At 37.9% G+C, this 23,652-nt stretch overlaps 3 protein-coding genes across 5 annotated transcripts in view; 1 reads left to right on the forward strand and 2 right to left on the reverse strand.

The window, feature by feature from the left end:
- adamts6 (ADAM metallopeptidase with thrombospondin type 1 motif, 6) overlaps window positions 1-3,471 on the reverse strand; it is a 75,628-nt gene extending 72,157 nt beyond the window's left edge. The window contains exons 1-3 of the mRNA XM_087843901.1: window positions 3,040-3,471; window positions 1,298-1,688; window positions 813-1,195 (exon numbers count right to left, since the gene is read on the reverse strand). Of these exons, the coding sequence (XP_087700027.1) occupies window positions 813-1,195; window positions 1,298-1,397 (483 nt within the window). The 5' untranslated portion in view covers window positions 1,398-1,688; window positions 3,040-3,471. The remainder of the gene's footprint in view (window positions 1-812; window positions 1,196-1,297; window positions 1,689-3,039) is intronic.
- Window positions 3,472-7,652: 4,181 nt separating this feature from the next.
- On the forward strand, window positions 7,653-12,725 carry LOC102783927 (placenta-specific gene 8 protein-like). 3 transcript variants are annotated; one of them, XM_087844513.1, is made up of 5 exons: window positions 7,653-7,950; window positions 9,774-9,881; window positions 10,871-10,976; window positions 11,503-11,627; window positions 12,276-12,725. In XM_087844513.1, exons 3-5 carry the CDS (start codon window positions 10,892-10,894, stop codon window positions 12,378-12,380), a joined length of 315 nt encoding a protein of 104 aa, XP_087700639.1. In that variant the 5' UTR covers window positions 7,653-7,950; window positions 9,774-9,881; window positions 10,871-10,891; the 3' UTR covers window positions 12,381-12,725. The 3 variants fall into 3 exon arrangements, with proteins under 3 accessions (XP_087700639.1, XP_087700638.1, XP_006804800.1); XM_087844512.1 differs by having other exon boundaries at window positions 9,816-9,881; XM_006804737.2 differs by lacking the exon at window positions 9,774-9,881 and having other exon boundaries at window positions 7,655-7,950; window positions 12,276-12,723.
- A 2,796-nt stretch (window positions 12,726-15,521) lies between these two features.
- On the reverse strand, window positions 15,522-21,863 carry cops4 (COP9 constitutive photomorphogenic homolog subunit 4 (Arabidopsis)). Its single transcript, XM_006804736.2, has 10 exons — window positions 21,709-21,863; window positions 20,065-20,144; window positions 19,814-19,965; window positions 19,596-19,699; window positions 19,348-19,501; window positions 19,105-19,255; window positions 18,812-18,982; window positions 18,393-18,508; window positions 18,156-18,240; window positions 15,522-16,042 (listed from the first exon to the last, which is right to left on the reverse strand). The coding sequence occupies exons 1-10, from the start codon at window positions 21,780-21,782 to the stop codon at window positions 15,909-15,911; spliced, it is 1,221 nt and encodes a 406-aa protein (XP_006804799.1). The 5' UTR covers window positions 21,783-21,863; the 3' UTR covers window positions 15,522-15,908.
- Between the last annotated feature and the right edge of the window lie 1,789 nt (window positions 21,864-23,652).

Raw genomic sequence — 23,652 nt, forward strand, 5'->3', positions numbered from 1 at the left:
TTGATGTAGGGTTTTAATAGTGTGTGATGTCAAGATCTCAAAATGTCCAGACAGCTGATTACATTAAAGTACAGACACAGTTTTGTCCATTTTTGGTGATGTAAGAAAAAAAGGGCAAACACTAATTCAATTTATGATACTCAGTGCTATGTCTTGCCAACACATTTGGCTAAACGTTTCCCCCACATGATTACATTTGCCAACAAGAAGCAGGGCCTTTTTCTTTTTTTTTTACTTCTTTAGAGTTACTCTCGAGCATGGAGGGATAACAGCTTTTAAAATTTGGCCCAATTCCGTGATTAGTTAAGGGGTACTGAACAGTCACGCAGTCTGTGGACAAAAGCCTCAGGAATAAAAGCTTAGACAGGATAATTAGATGCCGTATTAGAGCTGCTCAGTTTTGTTTTTGAACTGAAACCTGCACATTTATAGGGATATCGTTTAAAGATCACACAAGGATCTGCTTAAGAAATGTGATCTCAACTACTCAAGTGTGACATCCAGCACACAAGTGGGAAGAAAAGCACAGATGGTTATCACTATCAGATCACTGAGATGATGTGATTTTTTTTCTACATAAACATCAAGTCACTCCAAGCTGCCTGCAGGCTCAGTGCGCCATGCAGAAAAAAAAAGCCAAGATTCTCTTAAGCAAACTGCAATAATCTTGTGATAATATTCTGTCGAATCTACCAAAAGACTGGCTGCAGCGACAGAACCACAACCTAGTTATGTCTGACATAAACATGGGGGGGGGGGGGGGGGGGGGGGTGTTCGTAAGAGCTGTGAACCTTGTAGCACTTTGTACTCACCAGGCCTTTGCAGTTGCTGAGTGCCACTCTAGTTGTACTGTGCTGATTTTGCAAGAATCCAATATAGTGACAGTTATCTACAATATTATGCCGCCACTCCAGCCCTTCTTTACCCCAGTACTCCACTGTAAAATGTTTTGACACCAAGTGGGGGTTGAGAGTCAGGTTTAAGTGAAAGTGCTTTCCATAGGCTGACAGTCTGTAGAATAGTCGGGGCTCCAGTGGGTCTAACGCGGGCTGGGCTCCCATCATCGGATCCACCGCCCCCCGTCTCCGTCGGCCTGGCCGGTGGTGCTTCACAGTGTAGCTCAGGAATTCTCCATTCTCATCCACCCGCACCGGGACAGTCAACTGGTAGTGCTGCAGGTAGGACAGGAACTCCTCTTTGACCAGGAAAAGAAGAGAATGGAACAGAAATGAGAAGATGTTATGAAAATAAGCTGTTGAGAACAGCAGAATTTTTTGTCCATGTGTCACCACCATACCTTGGGAGTTATGTGAGAGTTTGCTGATACTTTGAAATTCAGAAGCAGTCATCACCACCAGGCTCAGTGTCCAAGTCAGCGTCTTCCACAAAATTTCCATAATTCAGGGAAAGATGTGACATGGGGTAGGGGTAGAGGGTGCTACAAGTGGGTTAAAAGGACATAATGGGTCTGATGGCAGACCACAACAAGTCCATGGTGCGCCTCCTTCAATTAAAATGCTCTCACCGTGCTTGAAGGCTCATTCAGGTCTCAGATTTCTCCTGAAGATGAGCACTCCCACATCTCACCAGCCTCTGAATTCATGTCAGCAGCTCATACAAAACACTGTAATCCATCAGACGCAAACAGGAAGCTCTGTATCTTTGTCTTGACCAATCCATCTGCACTGCTGTGGAGAAAATTAAGCAGCGATTACCCAACGATACCCCACTCTGTTAGCTGATTTATTGGTCGTCAAGTGCTAGTTCAATTGGCTACTGACTATTCTAAAACTTTGTACCTATTTAATATCTGCATTTTTGACAGCTAGTTGGAGCCATTTTTAAGACCACTGGAGATTTTCATCTAATATAATCTGAGTTTTTTTTATATATATATTTTTCAGTCAAAAGATGATATATTTAAAAAAAATAAATAAATAAAGTGAATACTTTCATAGTGACCAATCTGATTGGTCCAAGCTAATCATTTTGCTTACCCAAAGCTATATCTGACTAACAAAACCCCAAAGATGTTAAGCTTACAGTGACATACTGTAGACCAACACCAAGCATTAGAACTATAATCTCACATTTCTGTTGTAGGAACAGAGGAAAGCTTCGCTCTCATTCTTTTTCTTTGCTTATACTGAGCAACTAACTATAGCAGGCTTGATGGCAAGCTTTGACTCTATCTGTGGTTTGTAATCAATGAATGAAAAAGTAAGGCAACGCTGAACACCCCATATTACAGATTTCCACGAGGAGCACTGGTGTCGGTTCCATTTGTGCCAGTACCTCTTTAAGTACACGGATGACCGTTTAATGGCTGATACGCCGTGACAAAAACGTGGCAATACAATACAAATGACGTGTAAAACCCGCGCTGGAACGGACGCATACATGTCAGCTGTGCAAGCTGATATTCCTGCAGATTAGTTTTACTCACTGACGCGCTTGAAGGCAGCATGTGCAAACTACAAACTGCAGCACACAAGCGGATCCAGGTGACACAGCGGTGACGATCCGAGGAAAAGACCGGACTCCAAACACTGGTGGTAGCCTTTTTGGAAAGGAGGGCTTTTCGCAAATGTTTCTTTAGCTGTAGCGCTCCTGCGGTCCAGACAGACAGACAACGCTACCTACTTGGCCACTCTGACCCAGACAGTTGGCAGCCAGCCCGCATGCATTACACCGGTACCGCAATCGTAACCCTCAAGGAGCGTCTGCATGTCAAAATAGACCGCAGCTTTTGTTGCTCAGGGGAAGTTTGGTTGATTTGTTTTCAGCAGCCGGATATGCAAACTTTTGCAGATGTGGACCTGTAACGCTGCGAACTTACCGTGCGTAAATGCTGCCTAAAGTACGCCTTTTCCACGCAACGACCCCCCCCCCCTAAACTCTCCCTCGGCTCTTAGTGGTAAAATAGCTATTTTAACATTCGAAATGTTCACACGAATCATCTCTGATTTTTTAAAGAGGAAAAAGTAGAAAAAACATATAGTCTTAGTCTCTTGACAGAGTAGATTTGAGCCCATTTACCATGTTCATCTTCATTGTCAGCTCCAGTCCGAGTGTGCAGACAGAGCCCAGGACCAAATCACTTCTGCAGCTCTCAAGTTCCGCACACAGACTTCCTTTGCTCTCCTCTTTTCATCTCCTTTTGAACTCTGCCATCCTGTGAAGCCTCACTGAGATTCTCTCCTTCAGCCCAGACACCCGAGCAGCTGCAGCAGCGGTGGTATCCCAGCCCAAGACTCTGTCTCACACACACACAAAAGCAGCTTTTCCAAGTTTTGGATTTCCTTCCGCAGAAGGTTTTATATGTTCAGTCTATCTTTATAAAATAAAGTTTGTGTTCATGGTGGTCGCTCTTAAAACCTTAAATATGTTTTTTAAAGAAAAGTTTAGAGAAGCTGTGCATCCATGCAAACACCAGAAAAAGTTGGCTTACAATTCTGGAGCTGCTCCTCCTCACTACTACACTGCAGAGAAACCGGGTATGTCCCAGCTCCGGACAGCTTGAAATTTGCTTTTTTTTTTCTTTTTTTTTTTTTGAAGGGGGGGGGGGGGGTGACGTCAGTATAGAGGTGCCTCTCTTCCATCCCATCAGTGTGCGCATGTCCATCACTGAAACAGCGAACTTACAGAGCCGCCTTCAATTTCCACACGTTAAAGTCACCTGTTTTATTAACCAACTCTGTTCCACTGCATTACTTCACAGCTGTAACTAGCTGTCACACAAAGCACACAAAATTATCATTAAAGATCAAACGTGTGGAGGACAACCCAAGTATTCTGTTCATTATTAACTGAATACTTAATGTTTTCATTATGAACTTCAGGTAAGAGGATACAGAATTATGAATCAAACTTTCAAACTTGAAATGTCGACCATGCAATTGTCGTAGAAAAACCAAGCACGTGCATATATATTTCCATGTTGCTGTACATCAAAACCTCTTTGAAATACTTTTTACTCCAGTAGATTTAGTTTGACACCCCTGTCAGATTATGATATTACATCAAACACTCATGATAATATGATACATTACAGACAGCATATTTTTAGAGGACCAGTGGGGCTCTTTGGGGCAAGAAGCCAAAGTATTCACTTACTTTCTTTAAGTAAAAAACAAGGAAACTATTAAAAGTCAATTCATTGATAGCCTATAATTCAAAAACAATGAATATGCGCACTTTCACATTTCGCATTAACTTTGAACAAAGAATTAATCAAATAAACACGATTCTCTGGCTTTGCCTGTGTTAACCATGTAGTTTGCTGTGTATTCCTCCTCAGATTACACTCAGCAGTTTGTAAGACATCATAGAATTTAATGTCTGAATCAGAGGATGTGGTCTGTTTGGTATTTTTTTTAGGGTCTTCTGTGCAGGTTAATAGTATCCTGTGAGCTTTGTTGTAATTACGACCGCGTCTATCTTTAGCCTGTCGGAAATTGGAAATCATGCCTCTTCCAGAGTTTCAGTTACAGCTGCTCATTATGTACGAGCATGTATCATTATAGTCAGGTCGTCATTACATGCCCTCATTCGCAGATGGAGTCGGTGTAATTCTGTTTTTTGGGGAGTAGCGCCATCGTGTGTTGAAAAGACCAAGGCAGGTTGGAAAGTGTAAATTGAAAGGCATTCATGCCGGCGTGTCAGTGCCTTACTTCAGGTAGATTACTTCGTGGAATTTAATTGCAAATAATTTAATTTAATTTTGTTAAACTATTTAACTATTTATGCACACACCGTTTGACAGTCTGAACCCCCTGATTATGCTACAGATTTGTTGCCAGTTGACCAAAATTATTTGTGGAGTGTACCATCACCGTTTTAAATATATGTATTTATTAAAGTATTACACATTTGCAGAGAATGCAGTGAGACATGGCCCTGCCATTGTTGTTTTACACTTACACTACACTTGTTATAGAGTCGGCTGTTTTTATGTTTTTCTTTTTCTTTTAGGAATCTGGTTAAAAACTATATGAGTCCACTTAAAATGTTATAATTTTCTTTGACTTGGCAGTCTTCACAGGGATTTTTCTCCCTGAAGTTTTAAAGCTTGCGCCTATATTTTTCAAGAGAAAAGATGGAAATGATAAAATCAGTTCACCTTGACAGTAAGTTTCCCTTTTCTACTACACTTTATTGTATTGCCAGCTGCCACTTAGATGCACTGGATACTTAGTTAGGTTACTTCAATTGGACCCTTTTTAATATTCAGAATTGCCTTAATTCTTCAAGGCACAGATTCAACAAGCTTGTGAGCAATGGAAACATTCCTCAGACATTTTGCTCCACACTGACATAATATCATCACACAGTTGCTGTAGATTTGTCCATCCATGATTCAAATCTTTGGTTTCACCACAGGTGCTTCATTGGACTGAGGTCTGATGACTGTGGAGGACATTCAACCACAGTCACTGTCACGGTCAAGAAACCATTTTAAGATGATCTGAGCTTTGTGACATGGCATATTACAGTGTTGGAAAGCAGCTGTTGAAAGATGGGTACACTGTGGTCATAAAAGGATGGGCATGGTCAGCAACACTACTCATGTAGGCTGTGGGGTTAAAACCATCCTTGGTATCAACAAGTCTTCTAAGAAAATTGCCCTCACAACTTCACTTCACCACAAGTATGATCTAGCTCAAGTTTGGATGGATCCATGTTTTTACATTGTTTACACCCAATTCTGGCCCAACCGTCCTAATGTACAAATAAAGACTTATCATACCAGGCAATCTTTTTCTAATCTTGCATTGTCTCAGACCATGCAAATTGCAGCCTCAGCCTTATAGCTGACAGGACCTGGTGTGGTCATCTGCTGCAGTAGCCCAACATGTTCAACATGTTGTGTGTTCAGAGATGCCCTTCTGCATACCTTGGTTGTAACAAATGTTTATTTGAATTACTGTTGCCTTCCTATCAGCTTGAAGCAGTCTGGCCACTCCTCCTCTGATTGCTGACATCAGAACGACATTTTCACTCACAGAACTGCAGCTCACTGGATATTTGCACATTTCCGTAACATGCTCCATAAACCCTAGATATGACTATGAAGAAAACCTTACTAGATCAGCAGTTTCTGAGCTAGACCAGCCAGTCTGTCTCGAATTACATGAAAAGTCACCTTTAAATCACTTTTCTTTCTGATTCTGACACTTGCTTTGAATTTCTTTTCTCATCATTGGGAGGAAAAAAACAGAAAACAATAACATCAACTTGACCTAATCCAGCATATTTTTTTATGCTTCATTAGTCATATTTGTATGGTTACACATTTGAAATGACTGGTTATTGAATGGGAAAAGTATATACTCAGAAAGGGTTTGCAATGTGTTTTGTGGGTAGGGCTGAAGGGCTTTTCTTTGGCTTTGCATATATATTTCATTCTGCTACTTCATCTGTATCTTGTAGTTTATTTACAGTTTACAGTTTATTTAATATTGTGTGCATACCTGCCCAGGGACTGCAAGTGAAAATGAGCTAGTAGCTAAATCTGTTGCAAGGCCTCTACTCTTATTTGAGACCAGTGTTTTTGTGTCACACTAAAGCTCACAACTAAATCAAGTAAGTTAATTTTTAATATATATAATGCATTATTAAAAAAAACAAAAAAACAAAAAGCCTTTGCCACCAGCTTGATAGTCCAATAGTTCAAGATCTTCTTTGTTTTATATATACATACACTGGCTGTGGCACTCAAGCTACTGAATACTATTTGTCACTCTGTCCAAAGATTTATTACACTTATTATAAAACTCATCATTTCCAGCAGTCTGTTAAGGTTAAGCAGCTCTTTCTTTCTGAAAGGTGAGGTAAACACTTTCTATTTTTATTTTTATTTATTTTTTTTATAAGGCAACTTTTTAAACCATGTACATGTCTTCGTGTCACTGGATCTTATCAGACATGCTCAAGTGCTGGCTTTTTGTTCACTTGGAGTCTGGCAAAACATTTTTATCTTCATAGTAATAAAAAGAAAATGTATCGTGTAGCTGTTCCTGTCCTAGGAGATTAATTAGCTTCAAATGTTAATTGATTTTTCTAGTTATTTGGGTGTTTCATGAATGTTACCTAGTGCCCAATAAAAATGTCATGACCACTACTGACCTTTGCTCAGTGTTGTTAAGTAATGAAAAACATTATTTTTCTGCATCAATAATCAGTTCCTGCCCACCATAAACTACTACCCTGCCCAGGTTGCACCCTACCCCCCCCATGCTTTAGTCACACCACCAATCCCTCATTACCTCGAACTTGAAAAGCCTTACCGGAAATGGATGGAAATTAAAATATGGCTAAACACCTGAGAGACCACATCTAAAATAATTTTCTCCACCCTATATTTTTTTTTCCAAATAATCACTTATTTTTGATTGTAGTAACATTGAACAAGAACATTTTAAACATTTATTTCTTGGACAAAATTTAAACTGTATCCACAAACAAGTTGTATCCAAAGCCTGTTGACACAGTCCAAATGTGAGTACACCATTACTAAGGTTTGTTCACCAAGAGACAGAAAAGCAACTTCCATAAAGATAGAAAAAATCAGCTAATAAAAACAGCTACAATCAACAAAACTTAAATAATAATAATAACAAGTATATGGGGAAAGAAGGAGGGAGCAAAAATGATATGGTAGTGTTTGACTGATTTAAGTCTGTACAGCATTTTATAGAAAGATCTGTTTGCATTAGGTTAAAGTAAAAAGCAATGGACTTTATGGTCATTTAGAGCATTCATCCCAACCAGAGACCTTGAGGAAACCATTACATGCAGCGCCTCTGATCCCAACCACAAAAAAAACTGACAAATAGAAAAAGAGCTTCTTTGAACTTTTTACTGTTGTTTTTTTCAAACATTTGTTGGAAGCAGCAAGGGGCAGAAGATCATTTTTCCAGAAAAGATCTTACTTTAGCTCAACAAAAGGCCTGTATAAATCATTTTTACTTCTATATAAGTTGATTTGCTTGTAAAAACGTTGTATTTTGTTATACATTAGTTACAGTATTAGCTATCGGTGCTAGTAGGCTGTTAGCTAACAGTGGTTAGCTAGTAATGGTTAGCTAATACTCGAACACTTAGCAATATGATTTCCTTAATATTGTTTATGTTTAACAAATTTTTGTTAAATATCAATAAAATATAATTGTAACGTTATATGAAACAACGAAAAATTCATAAGTACCCCAAGAGATCTTGGCGAATTTAAAGAGGAAATTAGCATTTGCATGGGCGGGGGTGTAAAAGGTCTTCTTTACTAGTATTTAATTACTTTTATTTTTAAAAAGCTTTTTTTAAAAAATAAAAATAAAAAAGGTTTTTTAAGTTTTAAACTTTTGGTGTGAGTTTGGCTCCTTTTTTGAGTTGGTTAATCTGTTTGCAATTGTATAAACAGTAAGTTAACCTCAACCAAGTTAGCCAAATTAAACAGTTAAATGGACAAGTACAAGATATTCCTCTGCCTTCTAAAAAAATTACTCACTAGGGAGAAGTGAACTTCTTAGAGGTTTCTGCTGACACCATTTCTGTTTTGCAGTGGGCATAAAATTTGCCTAGTAAATATATTAACATGATTTTAAAAGACAACTAAAAACATTTAGGCTCATAGATGCTTATGAACCTACTCAATTCTTGGTGAACGTTTCTGACACTGGTGCCACTTGACATGCATGTGTCTTCAATGATGTGTGTTGGAAGCACACACAGGATTTTCTTTGCTTATATGTATGCAGTGCTTTGTGAGGTATAGATCTCCCTATTTGTTCAGCTAGTATGAGTATTAAAAATAATGCATAGAAGAGTTCTGTTTTGTTTCATTAGATTTTTTCCACCATTAACAGCCGTGACAACGATAATAAACAGACTAAACAGTAATATTACTGACTGCATATACAATATAAGTATTGTAAAAGAAAATACAACAATATTCCTTTAAATCCTTTACACAGACTTATACTTTCTAAATTGAAAACAAATACGTGGCAATTGTGTAGCCTAATTAAGAGTAGCTCTGGAGATTTTCATTTTTCCTTCTGTCTACTTGAGAAACAAAAGTATATGTTATGAATACAACAAACCTCCCTTTTAAAAAAAAATATCACAGTCTCTTGACTGAAAGCCAAAAACCTGTTTGGTGGGAGCCAACATATCTTTTACACGCAAGAAAATCACAGACGTTTTCATTATTGGCTTTTGAAATCTGAAAAGTAAAAAATACGGCTGCTAAACAAAAGAAAAATGAAAGTATAAAGTAGCATATGGTTTTAATACTCTGGAAGAGTACAAATATAATTCCACAGAAGTGTACCAAAGCAAAGTACAGGAAATAGGCCTTTATTCCGTGCACTAAATATCTTCATGCTTAACTGTTATCCGGCCAAATATATGGCTACTAGTTAAAAGACTACTGGAGAAAAGGCGATAAAAATAAAGCCCTTAAAATATATTTTCATTCACAAATTATTCAAAAGATAATATTAATACAGTTTCAGAGCCTGTAAATATATTGTTCTGAATGATTTTTTATTACATGGAATTTTCTAAATGTTCATCCTGAAATTTAAAAAAAGCAAACTAAAAAAGATTACATTTTAAATTTATTATATGATCCACGTGGGACATCCCACTATCCCACATCCCACTACATCATCTATGACCTTGACTTAACCACGCAGTGCAGTTAAGTTTTATTACCATAACCGGACATAAAGATATAGGGCTGATTTGTGGCTGTTGTTATCTCGTCACAGCAGCAAAGGTGATTGAGTCACCTGCTCTTATATGTTATAAAGGCTCAAGCTGCTTCATGGTCTGGACAATCCTTCTTGGTCAGAATCCTTCAACTGTCCAACCAACTGGTAAGATTAATCTCCTTAAAACAAATCCACGAGGAATGAAAAAAGTAACTAGAAAAATTTGCATTTCCTGCAAAAATGCAGTGTGAATGCTGTGTAGCTAAAATATTCAGCTGGAGAAGCTAAAGACAATATTAGAAACTTTTCTGAATTGTAATAACTTAGCAGAAACTAATTTAGCAAAAATATTGGAAAAGCAAAACTGTCAGCTGAAAACAGCTGAACAAGCTGAAGTTATCTCAAAACTACTTGTTGTCCAACTGTGAAAAATTGGCAGAAAATTTAGAAAAGCAAGAAAGAACAGCTTGTAAGACTTGTAACTAAAGCAGCACAAAACTAAGGTAAAAAAGTGCATACCTAACAATTTTTTACAAATTTGGACACACTCACACAGCATGGAGTGAACAGTAATTGTGAGAGTGTGGCCTCTGTGTTTCTGCGGCAGTCACATTCTGTGCCTTCTGTACAGTCATTGGGCTAAATCTGTTCAGTTTTAATCTACCATCAGAGGCAGCCTGTGTATGCTTTCTCAGGCTATTTAATTTTGATCAGAACAGAGAAGGGACTCTGAGTGTTGACAGTGTATAATTAAAAAATTAATTATTAAAGATATATGACTTGTGAAGTACAGCAACTAAATAGCTGAGAAAGGAAAACTGCCTTGACTTGCTCTCAAACATTTTGTAACTCAGAAGCCATGTAGCTATCGATTACATGCTTCTTCTAAAAGTTAAACAGGGATTTTATGAAAATGGTCAAGATGAAAAAGCTAAATTATAGTAATAGCCCAATAATTTGAGAGCATTTTAGAGTTTGAATGTTGTTTGAAGTATGTGTATGTGAAGTATGTGGAAGTAGTAAAGCAAAAACATATATGGAAGCACCGAGAATAATAAAGAGAAATATGAACCAGTAGGAACACGACTGTGTAGTGTTCCTCTTCCTCACATACAGTATTCAAACAATAGCTATAACCGTTTTTCATCCCACAGAAAGAAGATTTTAACGTGATCATGGCTGTGGTCAACCAACCAGGCAAATATGAAACTTCTGAATTCCAGACAGGCGTGTTAGATTGCTGTGATGACATTGGAATTTGTGAGTAACCTTCTTGACTGGTTCTGTAGCTCAAAATATGCACAAAGTTGAGACAGCATTTGCAGCAAGATATAATTGGATACAGTTTTTTTTTCAAACCTAAGAAAAGAACAGTTAAAGCAGGTTTTCTTTCTGTTCATACTGGCCTTTGTAATGCTCCATCTACATGTTTGTGTGGTGGAAACAAACCCTCAGTCCTTATTTTAAGTAAATATTTTATGTTCAAATGTCTATCTGAATGTATGAATGTAGGTTTCAGGGCTGTCAAGGAACTGACAAGAAATGGATACCAAACCACTGAAACTTGGTTAAACTTGAATGCATTTTCTCATGTAAAATAAGGACTGTGGATCTTTTTCCCTCATCAGTTATATTAAAAATTAACTGGGAATGGATATTTTAATGGAATGTATGAAGAGCGGCTATACTTATAATAATAATAATAATAATAATAATAATAATAATAATAATAATAATGGATTTAAGTTGTAAGTGCTTCCTTTAACACACTTTCTCCCTGCCTTAGGCTGCTTTGGCTATTGGTGCTACTGCTGCCTCGGCTGTTCCATTGCCAGTGACATGGGCGAGTGTTGCCTGTGTGGTCTGGGCATGCCCATCCGTAGCGTCTACAGGACCAAATACAACATCAAGGTAAGTTTTCAGTGGACAACAGGAACAGTAGCCAAGCTTTCTGCACGATTCGCCAATTTAAGTCTATTTGAGGCCTTTTTAGAACCAAAGAAGTGGTCTTTTAGTTACCTGTTTCACTGTGAGTGAAAACTAAGTTGTTACCATCATGTTGTAAGTCAAATATGTTCCTCCTATATTATAAAAAGAGAAAAACTGAAAATGCTGTCAGAGTCAAATTACTAAATGTCTGAAAATGATCATGTAAAAAGTACAAGTACTTTTAACATGTTACCCAAGATTAATCAAAATATATTCGAAGATTAAGAGAAAGGTTAAAAACAATAATATGGTTCTGTCCAATTATGTTTTTTTCCCTTCCCTGTTCAAGCCATAGTATTGCAACGTAGATTCATTTAGGTCATGGATGTCAAAAATCACTGTACATTGTGGGCCACAGACAGCTCACATTTATCTTAAGACTGTAATAGAAAATGTCCTAATTAAAAAAAACACAGCATGATAGCATGTGAACGCTTACATTTTGATTAAGTCTGTAATCCAACCCTGGTTTTTCATATAAATAAATTCTGGTCGTGTCATTAGCCTAACTCCCTTCCCTTCACTGATGTTGAGGCTGCACCTTCTAAGAGTTACTGCGTGTGTTTCCAGGGCTCCATGTGTAACGATTATATGATGGCCATGTGCTGCCCCGTCTGCACCACCTGCCAGCTGAAGAGAGATATCAACCGGCGCAAGGAGCAGGGCATTTTCTGAAAGAGTAACAGTCTTCTAAAGTTCTAAAATGTGTTTTACAAAATATTAATGCCATTGATGTTCTGATGGAAAAGCTACTGCTATCTCTATATACTCCAGATAAAGTGCTGGTGAAGCATTAACCCATCCCTTTACTATAAAAATGTTGAATACTTTGAAAAGTATGGTGCACACCTCAGTGCTGTTTGTTGTAAAATGATTACCCTCCTGTGTATCAGCTGCCCTAGTCACAGGGAAAATCACATTAACCTCTTCTAGTCAGTTAATCATTAATCAGCTGCAGCACAGCATTTCTTTTATCACTACTGTTCCTTCAGAATTTGTACTGTTTTAATAAAATTGTTTACATTTTGAACGATGCTGTTTTGTTTTCTTTTTCTTTTTTCCATCTATTTTTATGAATGTATTTGTACACTTCATATCCAGTTTCATTTCTATTCGATTAAGTCTGCTGTTAGTGGAGCCTGTTCCAGACAACAAGTTCAACAAAGCAGAAAGACAACCAATCACGAATCAAACAGTTAAGACTTGTTATACTAGCTGTATCTAGTTAAGCAGATCTTGATCATTTAGAAAGATGTCAAACAAAATGTTGCTGTTTCAAGTAATTTCAGTCATATATTCACTCAAATATTTACATACATTCATAGTAAAGCAGAAGTATATGTATTAAAGTACACCCCATAATTCAGTAGCTAATAAAAACACTTTTAACAGCAGTAACTTGAATTCTGTGTTCAGTGTGTTCAGTGTTGCTTCACTTCATTGAGCGTTGCTCTCTTAAGGTTCTACCACAGCTGCTATTTTAATTAGGTTGAGATGTGAACTTTCACTGTCACATTGCAATACATTGCATTTTTTGTTTTAGGCACTGTGTTGTAGATTCACTGCTGTGCTTGGAATCATTGTAGTGTTACGTGTTACATGACCTAACTTCATCCAAGCTTTAGCTGTTGGACAGATGGCCTCACATTTGATTCTAGAATATGTTTGCATTCAACAGTTCATGATCGGATTACTGATTGCAAGGTTCCCGGGTCCTTTGGCTGTAAAACAAGCCCAAATCATCATCATCTCTCCACCACTGTGCTTGACAGTTGGTTTGAAGTGTTTGTGCTGATATGCTGTGTTTGGTTTTTACCAAACGTTATGGTCAAACATTTCTACTTTTTTCTCCTCTGTCCAAAAAACATTGTTCAAGAAGTCAGCAAGTAATTTTGCAGTCATGTTCTTTTTAGATGGAAGAGTCTTTCTCCTGACAACACTCCCAAACACATCATATGTATTCAGTCTTTTTGTTTAATAGTATTGTCATGAACTTTAGCATTCAATGTGCCTATGGAGACTGAGATATAGAATACACATAAAAAATACACACCTTAATGTACCAAACCAGCAAGCTTCTTCTTTATACAGGTGGTCAAACTGAGTGATGATCAGTTTATCAGATACATTTGTTAAGCAGAACCTGGCTGCTACTTACCCTATGAAAACAGTGAGAGTGCACTAAGATTTTCACCACACACTGCTTCTGCATTTTAGCTTAATTTTTGTTAAATTAACAATGACACGGTATAATAAGCCATTTTGTAGTTCATCTGAGGCCACACCAGGACACGCTGGAAAGATTATATCTCGGCTGGCCTGGGAACACCTTGGTGCTCCCCCAGATAAGCTAGAGGAGATGGCTAGAGTGAGGGTGGGCTGAGCTTTTCTGCTTAGGCTGATAACCAGAAGAAAATAACTGGATGGATTCTGTTTTATCAGGACTGTTTGAGATCAGACTCTTTGACATCATCCCATACCAAAGGAAATCATAATTAACATCCCCAATCATAATGAATAATGAAATAAGACCTTTCTTCACAGTATTTTCAAACCTGTTGTAAATTTTGTTTCATGTGGCTCAGACGTAGGACAGTTTCCACAAAAAATTAAAATATTATACTAACACAACAATGTCTACAATATTTGATCTGCTTTATCAAGTTTATAAAAGGTGAAACTAGCAATTTTCTAGGGGGGGAAATCCCCATAGAAAATTACTTATTTTGTCTATGAAGTCAGTAATCTGCAAGGTGATATTTTTTTAACAGCAACGTGTCGGGGGAAAAAAAAAACAATAAAGCAGAGTAAGCTTTAGGACAGGCCTACCATGTTGGTGTGCAGTATCATCTGACTCTTTGTAATATCTAGATTTAAAAACCAAGACTTGTGCTTTAAAAATACGACTTCCCAAAGTCGATTTATCATCAGTAGCATCTTGAAAATATGTCTGAAGCTTAAGTTAACTAAGGTGCTTGGGGAAAAAAAGTGTCTGGACTTCTTTAGGTTTCTTGAAGATGTTTCACTTCTCATTTGAGAAGCTTCTTCAGTTCTAAGAGCAATAGGTTAGGAGTCCCAGATTTTAAACCCTAAGAGGGTCAGGAACCCCCTATTGATCCCTACCTAATCATACGAGCCAAGGTTTGAAAATGGGTGTAGGTCACGATCACCCAGGGTTTCGGGTTAACCTATTGTGAAATCTAGCCCCACCCTATCGTGTAATTTACTGAGGTCAAATGGCCCAAGATGTGAGTGGGCGTTAATGGATCTCAAAACTGGATTATAGATGGCAGACGGTTGGTGTCGTAAGCCACCGCCTCTGTTCACCACCTTTGTCATTCTTTTGAGGATGCCAATGTTCACCTTTTAGAAAGAGAGGACAGATGGCGTCAAAGAGGAGTGAAAGAAGCCATCTATGTCCACTGTGAATGACCATCTTTGAACAGAGGCGGTGGCCCCATGCTGCTTGGGGCCAGCATGAGTACACTAGCTCATTTCTCCCACAAGCTGGATTTATATCTCCTCCTGTTGAACCAGGGATCTTTCAAATGTGGTAACCACTATACCATTGAACCACTATAAAACATATTTTTGTCTCATAAACTGTCTGTATCATTCAGTACAGCGATATCTACTCCTAAACTTTTGTTAAAATGCTTCCAGAACATGTATCCTGAGTAGAAAATTGGTACAGATGCTGAAAAGTGAACTAAAAGAGCATTTCATCAATTTGTTCTTCATATTTAAACTCAATGATAAAAAAGAAAATCCACTGAGGCAGACAGCGACCTTGAATCAAACGATGATCCTGAGCAGTTTCTTTTAGCTCCAAGTTTAATACTCTGCTGAAATTCATTCAGTGTGGGCCAAGTGATAAATCAAGAAGTACTTGACAGATATAGCTGTATTATCAAGATAAAAACAGCATGCGTTTGTTGTGCGCATCTTATTTTTGACCCTATAACACGTCAACAATCTGAATATAATATCCAAATTTTTAACATGTAAACAACATGAAATTACACCTGAATGTACCGTACAGCCCTATAAATACATGGATGTCACATCTCAAACAAGTCATGCTGGTACCAGAAGGATCTCCACAGTGCTTTTACTACTTAAACTGCAGGTGTTTTTTAATGTCTTTTTGGGGAGAAGCAAGACAAAACTTTCAGGGTGGGCTGACGGATCCTATTGGGAATACTACTGGGTCATCTGGGTTTCCATAGCCTGTGCGGCCCACTCTGGAGCAGCCTGACGGATCTTCTCTAGCAGGTTGTTGACTTGGAAACATAAAGACTGGATCTGTTTATCCCAGGTAGGAAGGGGTTCACGGGCTGCCAGAGACACAAGAAAAAAATTAGAAGGTGCATTTTCCTTTCAAAACAAAGACTATTTGCATGTGAACCATGGTGAAAAACACAATGTGCGTTCCCCTTTGGCCACAGGCCAACTATCTTTTTGGTAGTTCCACTGTCACAAACCCCTACAGAGAATATAATAGAATAGCATAGAATAGAATAATCTTTTAATTGTCCAAAAAGGGGAAATTTGGTTGTAACAGCAGCAGAATAAAAGCACATATTCAAACCGAACAGGACACAGAACAGAAACACACACAGTTTTTACAGAAAAAAATATTTACATCATGGACAATAGTTACAAAAACAGAGTACTGCACAGTTATTAAGATTAAAGTATAGTTTTTTTTTTAATATATAAACTGAGAAAAGTAATGTGCAAGTTATAACAGTTGTTGGGTCGATTAGTGCAAATTACAGCGCTGATGTAAACATCTATGTTTGTTGGGAGCAGTTTTGATTGTACAGTCTGACAGCTGCAGGGAGGAAGGACCTGTGGAAACGCTCCTTCATGCATCTAGGATCCAGCAGTCTGCCACTGAAGGAGCTCTGCAGTTCAGCAACACTTACATGCATGGGGTGGGAGACTCCATCAGAGATGTTATTTTGCCCAGAGTCCTTTGGTCTCCCACCAACCTCATCCAACCTCTTCCTCTCAGCTGCCGTTAAACTGCTATTCCAACATACAACATATCATGGCAGTGTCTCACTACCATCTTGTAAACATTCATTCCTCACACCCATCAGCCTACACTCTCTTTGGCACTGTCCATTGCTCTGAATAAGTGACCCAAGGTGTTTAAACTCATCCATCTTCACTATCTGAACCCATCTGTAACTCCCACTCCTACTACCTCACCACTGTCTCGCTTACCCCAGACATGTCTAGCATTACCCTCATGTACTGCTCTGCCACTCCTGAGTTCCTTATACCACTGTTCCTCCCTTGAATCCCGTCACAGACTTTTCTAGATCCACACAAATACAGTGCAACTCGTTCTCTATACTTCTCAATCAACACTGTCAAAGCTTCTATAATGCCATTTCTGAACATGAAGCAATACTGCTGCTCACTGATCGTCACCCCACTCCTTAACCTTGCTTCAAAAACTCTTTCCCATAGCTTCATGATATGGCTCTTTAACTTTATGTCTCTATGGTTGCTACACCTCTGCACATTATCCTTGTTCTTAAAATGTGTCTGTGTATTTAATGTTAGTGAGCTCAATTTTAACCACTCCCACTGTGTGCTCTTAGATTTAGACTAGCCAACTAGTTTGTGTTTTATTCCTCCAGTTTAAATAAGTAGTAATTAATTCACCAGAAACATACTTAAAAGTGTTTTACTTACCTTTACTTAAAACTTATACTAATTTCTGTCCACTTATGTACGCAATTTATTATATCCAAGTCATTTATTGTTTGTGAATACAGATAACAGTGATTCAGTTCATTTTGGCTACAGTTAGAATCTCTTTCTCTCTAACCCATTGTGTCTGCACAGAGCTGTGGGGCAGCTACCTAAACCAGTGTCCTTATTCTGTAAATGCTGCAAAATAATGTCACAGGGATTAATGTAGCTAGTGCTACATTAATTAAGTGCACCATCCTCCTGCCACAGCAACACCTTTCCAGCCACAGCTCTCCACAATAAGCAATGTTAGACAGTTGGCACAGAGCAAAAAAACAAACAAAAAAAACTGATTGCTTCCACTTCTTCCTCTGCTGTTGGGCAGTACATTGACTCACCATACCATCCTGAGGTAGATATTGGTATTACATGAAAGGCTGCTCTACTGTGGCTAATGATTAGCTTTCAATTGTAAAAAACACACAGACTGACACAGATTGTTCTGGAATAATTTTACAGAATTTTATCCATATCTTCTGTTTATAAAATCTGTTCATCTGTAATTTTTGATTTACAATGACAAAAGAATGAGTTAATATATAAATAATTATACATTTCAACTTTAAATTACTTTTATCAAGTGTTTTGGTTCCTTAAAATCTCATGGTCAAATCCTTATACCTATATAAACCTATATAAAATTTGTAAAACATACAAATAAACAATTTCATCACTTACTTTCAAAATGTACAATGCCATCAATCTGGTCAATGAAACCATTCATACGTCCCTCAGTGATCATCTGAGAAGCAATCTTTTCAGCCTACAGACACAAAGCAGAAACTAGAGTTTGTGTGTACCACTATGGAAAACAGGCACTTATTATCAACAGTAGTTCAATAACTTCCCAATGAAGCATAAAACTAAAACTGTGGCTCTTATACAACTTTAGCATTAATCCAATTCATATCTCACCTTTGCAGGGGGGATTTCCAGCAATGCTCCTAGCTCTTCAAAAGTGATGTTGTTGTAGAGCTTACTGGCAGATAGGAGGTTGTGTTCAATCACGGCTCTGTCAAGGATGCTGGAGCCTGAAACAGATCAAAGTTAAGAAAGGATAGGTGTTGTGTCACAACACCTAAGTGTAGAGTGCCCCTCAAGCACCAGCATAAATGGTTACAGCCCTGTGCTGACCTCAGTTATCATGAGCAATGACCAAGTCAACTATAGCTTTGACATTATAGCTGCAGTTAAGAGTGTGTCTAGAAATATGTTTCACAGTACGAAGGGAGCACAAAACCAGAAAGAATATCAGCTGGTTCACCAGCTGATTCAATGAGGGTGGAGAAAATAAGGATTTCTCTCACTGTGTAAAACCCAGTATATCAGCTTACCATCTGCTGTGGTGGCTTTCTGGTGAGGCATCAGCATGGCAGCAAACTCCTGCAGTTGGTTACCTCTAATGATGCGGTCCAAGTACATCTTCTCCAGGATACCATAAGCAGCCAGCTGCTGACAGCGCTCATCCTTAAAGAGAGTAGCCAACATACGGGAACGTTGCTGTCCTAAAAAAAAATTGCACCATTTTTGGTTAAGAGTGTGAAAACCGCAAACCAGTAGTATGCCTTTATATGTTTTCCATTAGTTCTCATTACATTATTTCTGAAAATGTAACACCTGCTTATACCTGCAGAGGCCAATATGGTGCAGTTCAGAGCATGCTTCAGTGCCTCCAGGCGTTCACTTTCATGAACAATTGACTTATAAGACAGTTCGTTGTATCTTTGTGCAGCTTCAATAAACTTCCTTCTGAAGTCTAGTACTCTGGCATAGCACACCTAATGAGAGCAGCATAAGCACTTATCCACACAGCTTCACTGAAACAACAGATAAGACTATGTAACTATGAAATCACTAAGAGATCATGTACCTTATAGTGTATCTGTAGCTGTTCATTAGAGGACTCATTCTGAAGCAATGAGGCTCTGTTGATGTAGGCCTCTGCCTGAACCGGATCATCATCTTCTAAGTAAAGTCGGGCAATTTTCAGATATGTATCCAACTTATAGTCAACATTATATTGCCTGAAGGGGATATTTAAAAAAAAACAAACAAAAGAAACAGGGATTTAAAGACACAATTACCATCAAGACTTGCGTGTGACAATAGTTTACTTACTTCTGTCCTGTTTCGAGGGGAATGCCAACTAAAACTTGGGCAGCATTTCTCCAGTCTCCCTCCTTTTCATAAATGGTCGCTAAGTGCTGTCTGATTGAGGCTACCTAAGGCGATGGAGGAACATTACTCAGTTAAGCGCTGCAGTGACAATACTCAAGCTTAACTGCCTGAATGGTTACCTCCATTTGCACTGCGTCAGAGAGCTGGAGCAAATTTACCTGTTCCTCGAAGGAAATGACCCTCGGCTGGATCTTTTCCAAGGTGAAGTGATACACTGCTTTTGCTGTGGCGTCAGGCAAGTTGGGCAGATGTGTGCAGAAATCAGTGAGCAGCTGTCTTGAAATGACGAGACTGACATTTTCATTGACCACTGCAAGAATGTAAAATATAATAGTAAGACATGCTCCTGAAAAATGAACCAAGGACGTAGAATAAGCAGATATTACAGAAGAATACAGGCACACCATACTTGCTTCTACAAAGGCCTTCAAGGATTCCAGTTGATCAGCATCTGTAAACTGAATGGCCTTTTCCAGAATTTGTCGATATCTGCAAAAGATTTCACCGGTCAGAAACCTTCCAACTTTGCTGGTAAGTTTAAAATGTTTACATAGAAAATCGAAGGATTAAAACTTAAATATGAAACACAAATACATTTTAACTTATTGGATGAAACCCAGTGTTTTTCCCACAGATTAACTTTACTTTGGCAAGGTATATTAATGGCTGCCCATGTGATGCTACAATGAGCTCACTAAGGCTACAGAGCAGAACAAGGCCTGCTGACACCCAAATAATCTCCAGGATGACGTAACTAAAAGTCATTTGCAGTATAAGAGACTCACTGATGAAGCAGCCAATAATATTTATATTCATCAATTATTTATTGTTAAAGCACATCTAAAACCCTCCCTCACTGGAAACAAATTGTAAATCTGTGGAAGAAATTGCATAATCCCATGTATAGTGTATTCCCTTATGATATAACAAACATCATATATTATTATGAATTAAAAAAATAATTAAAAAAAAACCCCTGACTGCTTGGTTGTAAAAGACTGAACAGTCATTTGTCAACTGCACCATCTAACAGATGTTGTGTCACAACCTATAACAGTCTACAATTAATATTTAATATTGTAGAACACTATGACAGAACATCACAGATACTATGATGACACTGTGACACAACTAAAACGTAAATAAATAACAAAATGTACAAACTGAGAAGTATGGACTTATTCTGTGAGAGGAAATTTTGAATTTAATATTTTGAAATGAGTACCAAAAAAAGTACCCAATCCATTGAGGAAATATCATTTCATGAGTAAATCTGTAATCGACATGTCACTAAAGTGCTGTGAACATAACAGAACTATGCACATAAACACCAGTTCACATATAATTACAGCAATCAGTCTGTGGTCCCTTACTTAAGAGAAGTTGATGCATTTGATTGTGACTTCTGTGAAAAACAAGTGTATTTAACTTGAGTGAATTAAACCTCTCTTTATTAAACAGCTATTTAAATATTTTCACTTTAATTAACCATCAGCTTTATGTGGATAAAAATACAGTAAACACTTTCTTCTTATACAAACAGGACCTAAAAGATTTTTAAATAGATTTATCACCTTTTGGACAATGCTGACGAAAACTGAAATTGCAAAAAAAGACAGCACAGTTGTACTTAATAAAATGCACAGGTTTTCCTAATAAAATGGTTGTTTATAGGATGGTAAGAACGTACGCAAAGGGTGTCCTGGCAATTTTCTAGTCAAGTATCACTTTGTTCAAACTGTATTAAAGCTATGTTGTGCTCTGCACCAAATATGTAGCTAAAGAGCAGCAAGTTAGCTAGTTAGCTTGGGTGATAAAATATACAGTTCTCATAATTATTTTACCAACAATTAATGTGGGTAGTCACTCCTTTTATGTTCCTTGCACTTTGGATAAAACCTAAAAGCAAACATTGACAGACTGATTGCATTACTATCTGGATGTATGGCTAATGCAGCTAACGTTAGCTTAGCTTTGTGCAGACCAGCTGCTAGCTAGCAGTTTCTGTTGCAGTTTTTAACGAGTAATGTTCTCCGTAACTAACGTTACATACTTGGCAGCAAGATCTTTATGAGATCCACTTGAGTTCATCAGTTGTGTAAGCTCCTGCCTCACTTCGGTCGCCATTGTAGCCTGCGTCGAAGTGTCAACACCGGTTTCCTCTGAGACAGGGGAGAGCCTTCCGTCTGCAGTCAGAGCGCAGAGCTCGGCCAGGAAGTGACGCAGTCAGCAATGGGAGCGGAAGAGGGAAAAGAATGATTATAATTATTTTAGGCCAGACTTAAATGTTGAACTATTGTATTGCTTGTTTATTGTTTTAATTTTAAGCAATAATATATGTTTTTAAACATAATTTGGTGAGTATTATAAACTATCCATCCCTTTCCTGAAAACAATCATAGCTATATTTGGTTACATTTTTTCTGCTAATTTTGTAATTAACCTAAAAAAGGGTCAATCTATTGTTAACACTAGTATCATCTGAAATATGAAGGGCTTTCTTGTTTTTGCGCAATAAAATATCCTGTCTCACAGACATGCTGAACAACTAGATTCTGTATTTAATGCATCTAGGCTGGGCTGTTGTAAAGCATTATTATCAGGTTGTTCTAAAAGCTCCCTGAAAAGCCTTTAATTGATCCAGAATGCTACAGTAACAGTACTGACTGGGACTAGAAAGCCTTTTTCTCCTTCACTGGCTCCCTGTTAAACCCAGAATCCCATTTAAATTCTACACCTCACATACAAGGTCTTGAATAATCAGGCCCTATCTTATCTTAAAGACCTCATAATACCATATCACCCTAACAAAGAATTTTGCGCACAAGTTGCTGGCTTACTTGTGTTTCCTAGAGCATTTATAAGTAAAATGGAAAGCAGAGCCTTCAGCTTTCAGGCCCCTCTTCTGAGAAACCAGCTACCAGATTGCATTCAGGAGACAGACACCCTCTCTACTTTTATGAATAGCATTTCTTCATCACTTACTTCTTCTTACTTTCTGTGTATTTATACACCACTTTCCATATAATCATTAGTTACAGCTAATCTCTGGTGGACTTCCACAGCATGTCTTTTGCCTTGTCTCTCTCTCTGCTCTCTTCTCTTTCCCCACACTCCAAACCAGTTGTAGTGGATGGCTGCCCCTGTACCCTCTGGCACGTTCTTCCTGTTAAAAAGGAGTTTTTCCTTTCCACTGTTTCCAAGTGTTTGTTCTTAGGGATTAATTTGACTGTCTGGGTTTTCTTTTTATTACGTTTTAAATGCTATGTAAATAAAATTGAATTGAGCTGACATTTTTATCAAACCAGTCAAAAGTATGTGTAAAGTTTAAGTAAAATATAACTAAAATATATAGCCTAACTAAATAATGTTGAATAATAGTAATAGTAATAAAATAGATACAACACCAGAGGTCAAGTTATATACAAGTGGTATCAGTTAAAAACTAAATATCTATATTCAACATCAGTCAAAAAGTGTATAAGTATATGCAAAATACATAAAGAAATGTCCGATGTATCGACTTTTGTTCAAGAAAAAGTCAGCACCATAAGAGCTTAATGACTATCAATTGGACCTCATGTCACTTATGATGAATGCACTGGAGAGACTACGCTGGCCTACTTAAGACCTTAGGCGAAAACATCTCTTGACACTCTGTAGTATGCAAGCAGCTCAAATCTGGGAGTTAATCATGCAGTAATCTCCCTGCTGAAGACATTTTACTCCCATCTTGGCAGTAATGTGTCATGTGTTTTACCACTCTTACAGTAAGAGAAACTACAGGACATGTAAGTAAACATGTCCACCATCTTATTATTTACTGACTACCTGACAGTGGTATGTGAGACTGGGCACTTAATGAGGCTACTGGGTAGTGCTCTGTCAGATTTCGGTAAATATCCAGCACACGAGCTCCAAGGCTGACTGTGTTGTTTGTTTTTTATTAACTAATAATAGTTTTTATTTTCAAAAAAAATATTTTGTAAAAAAAAGA

The sequence above is a fragment of the Neolamprologus brichardi genome, chromosome 7 (genome assembly GCF_056152115.1).
Source record: "Neolamprologus brichardi isolate AB-2024 chromosome 7, ASM5615211v1, whole genome shotgun sequence".
Lineage (NCBI taxonomy): Eukaryota > Metazoa > Chordata > Actinopteri > Cichliformes > Cichlidae > Neolamprologus > Neolamprologus brichardi.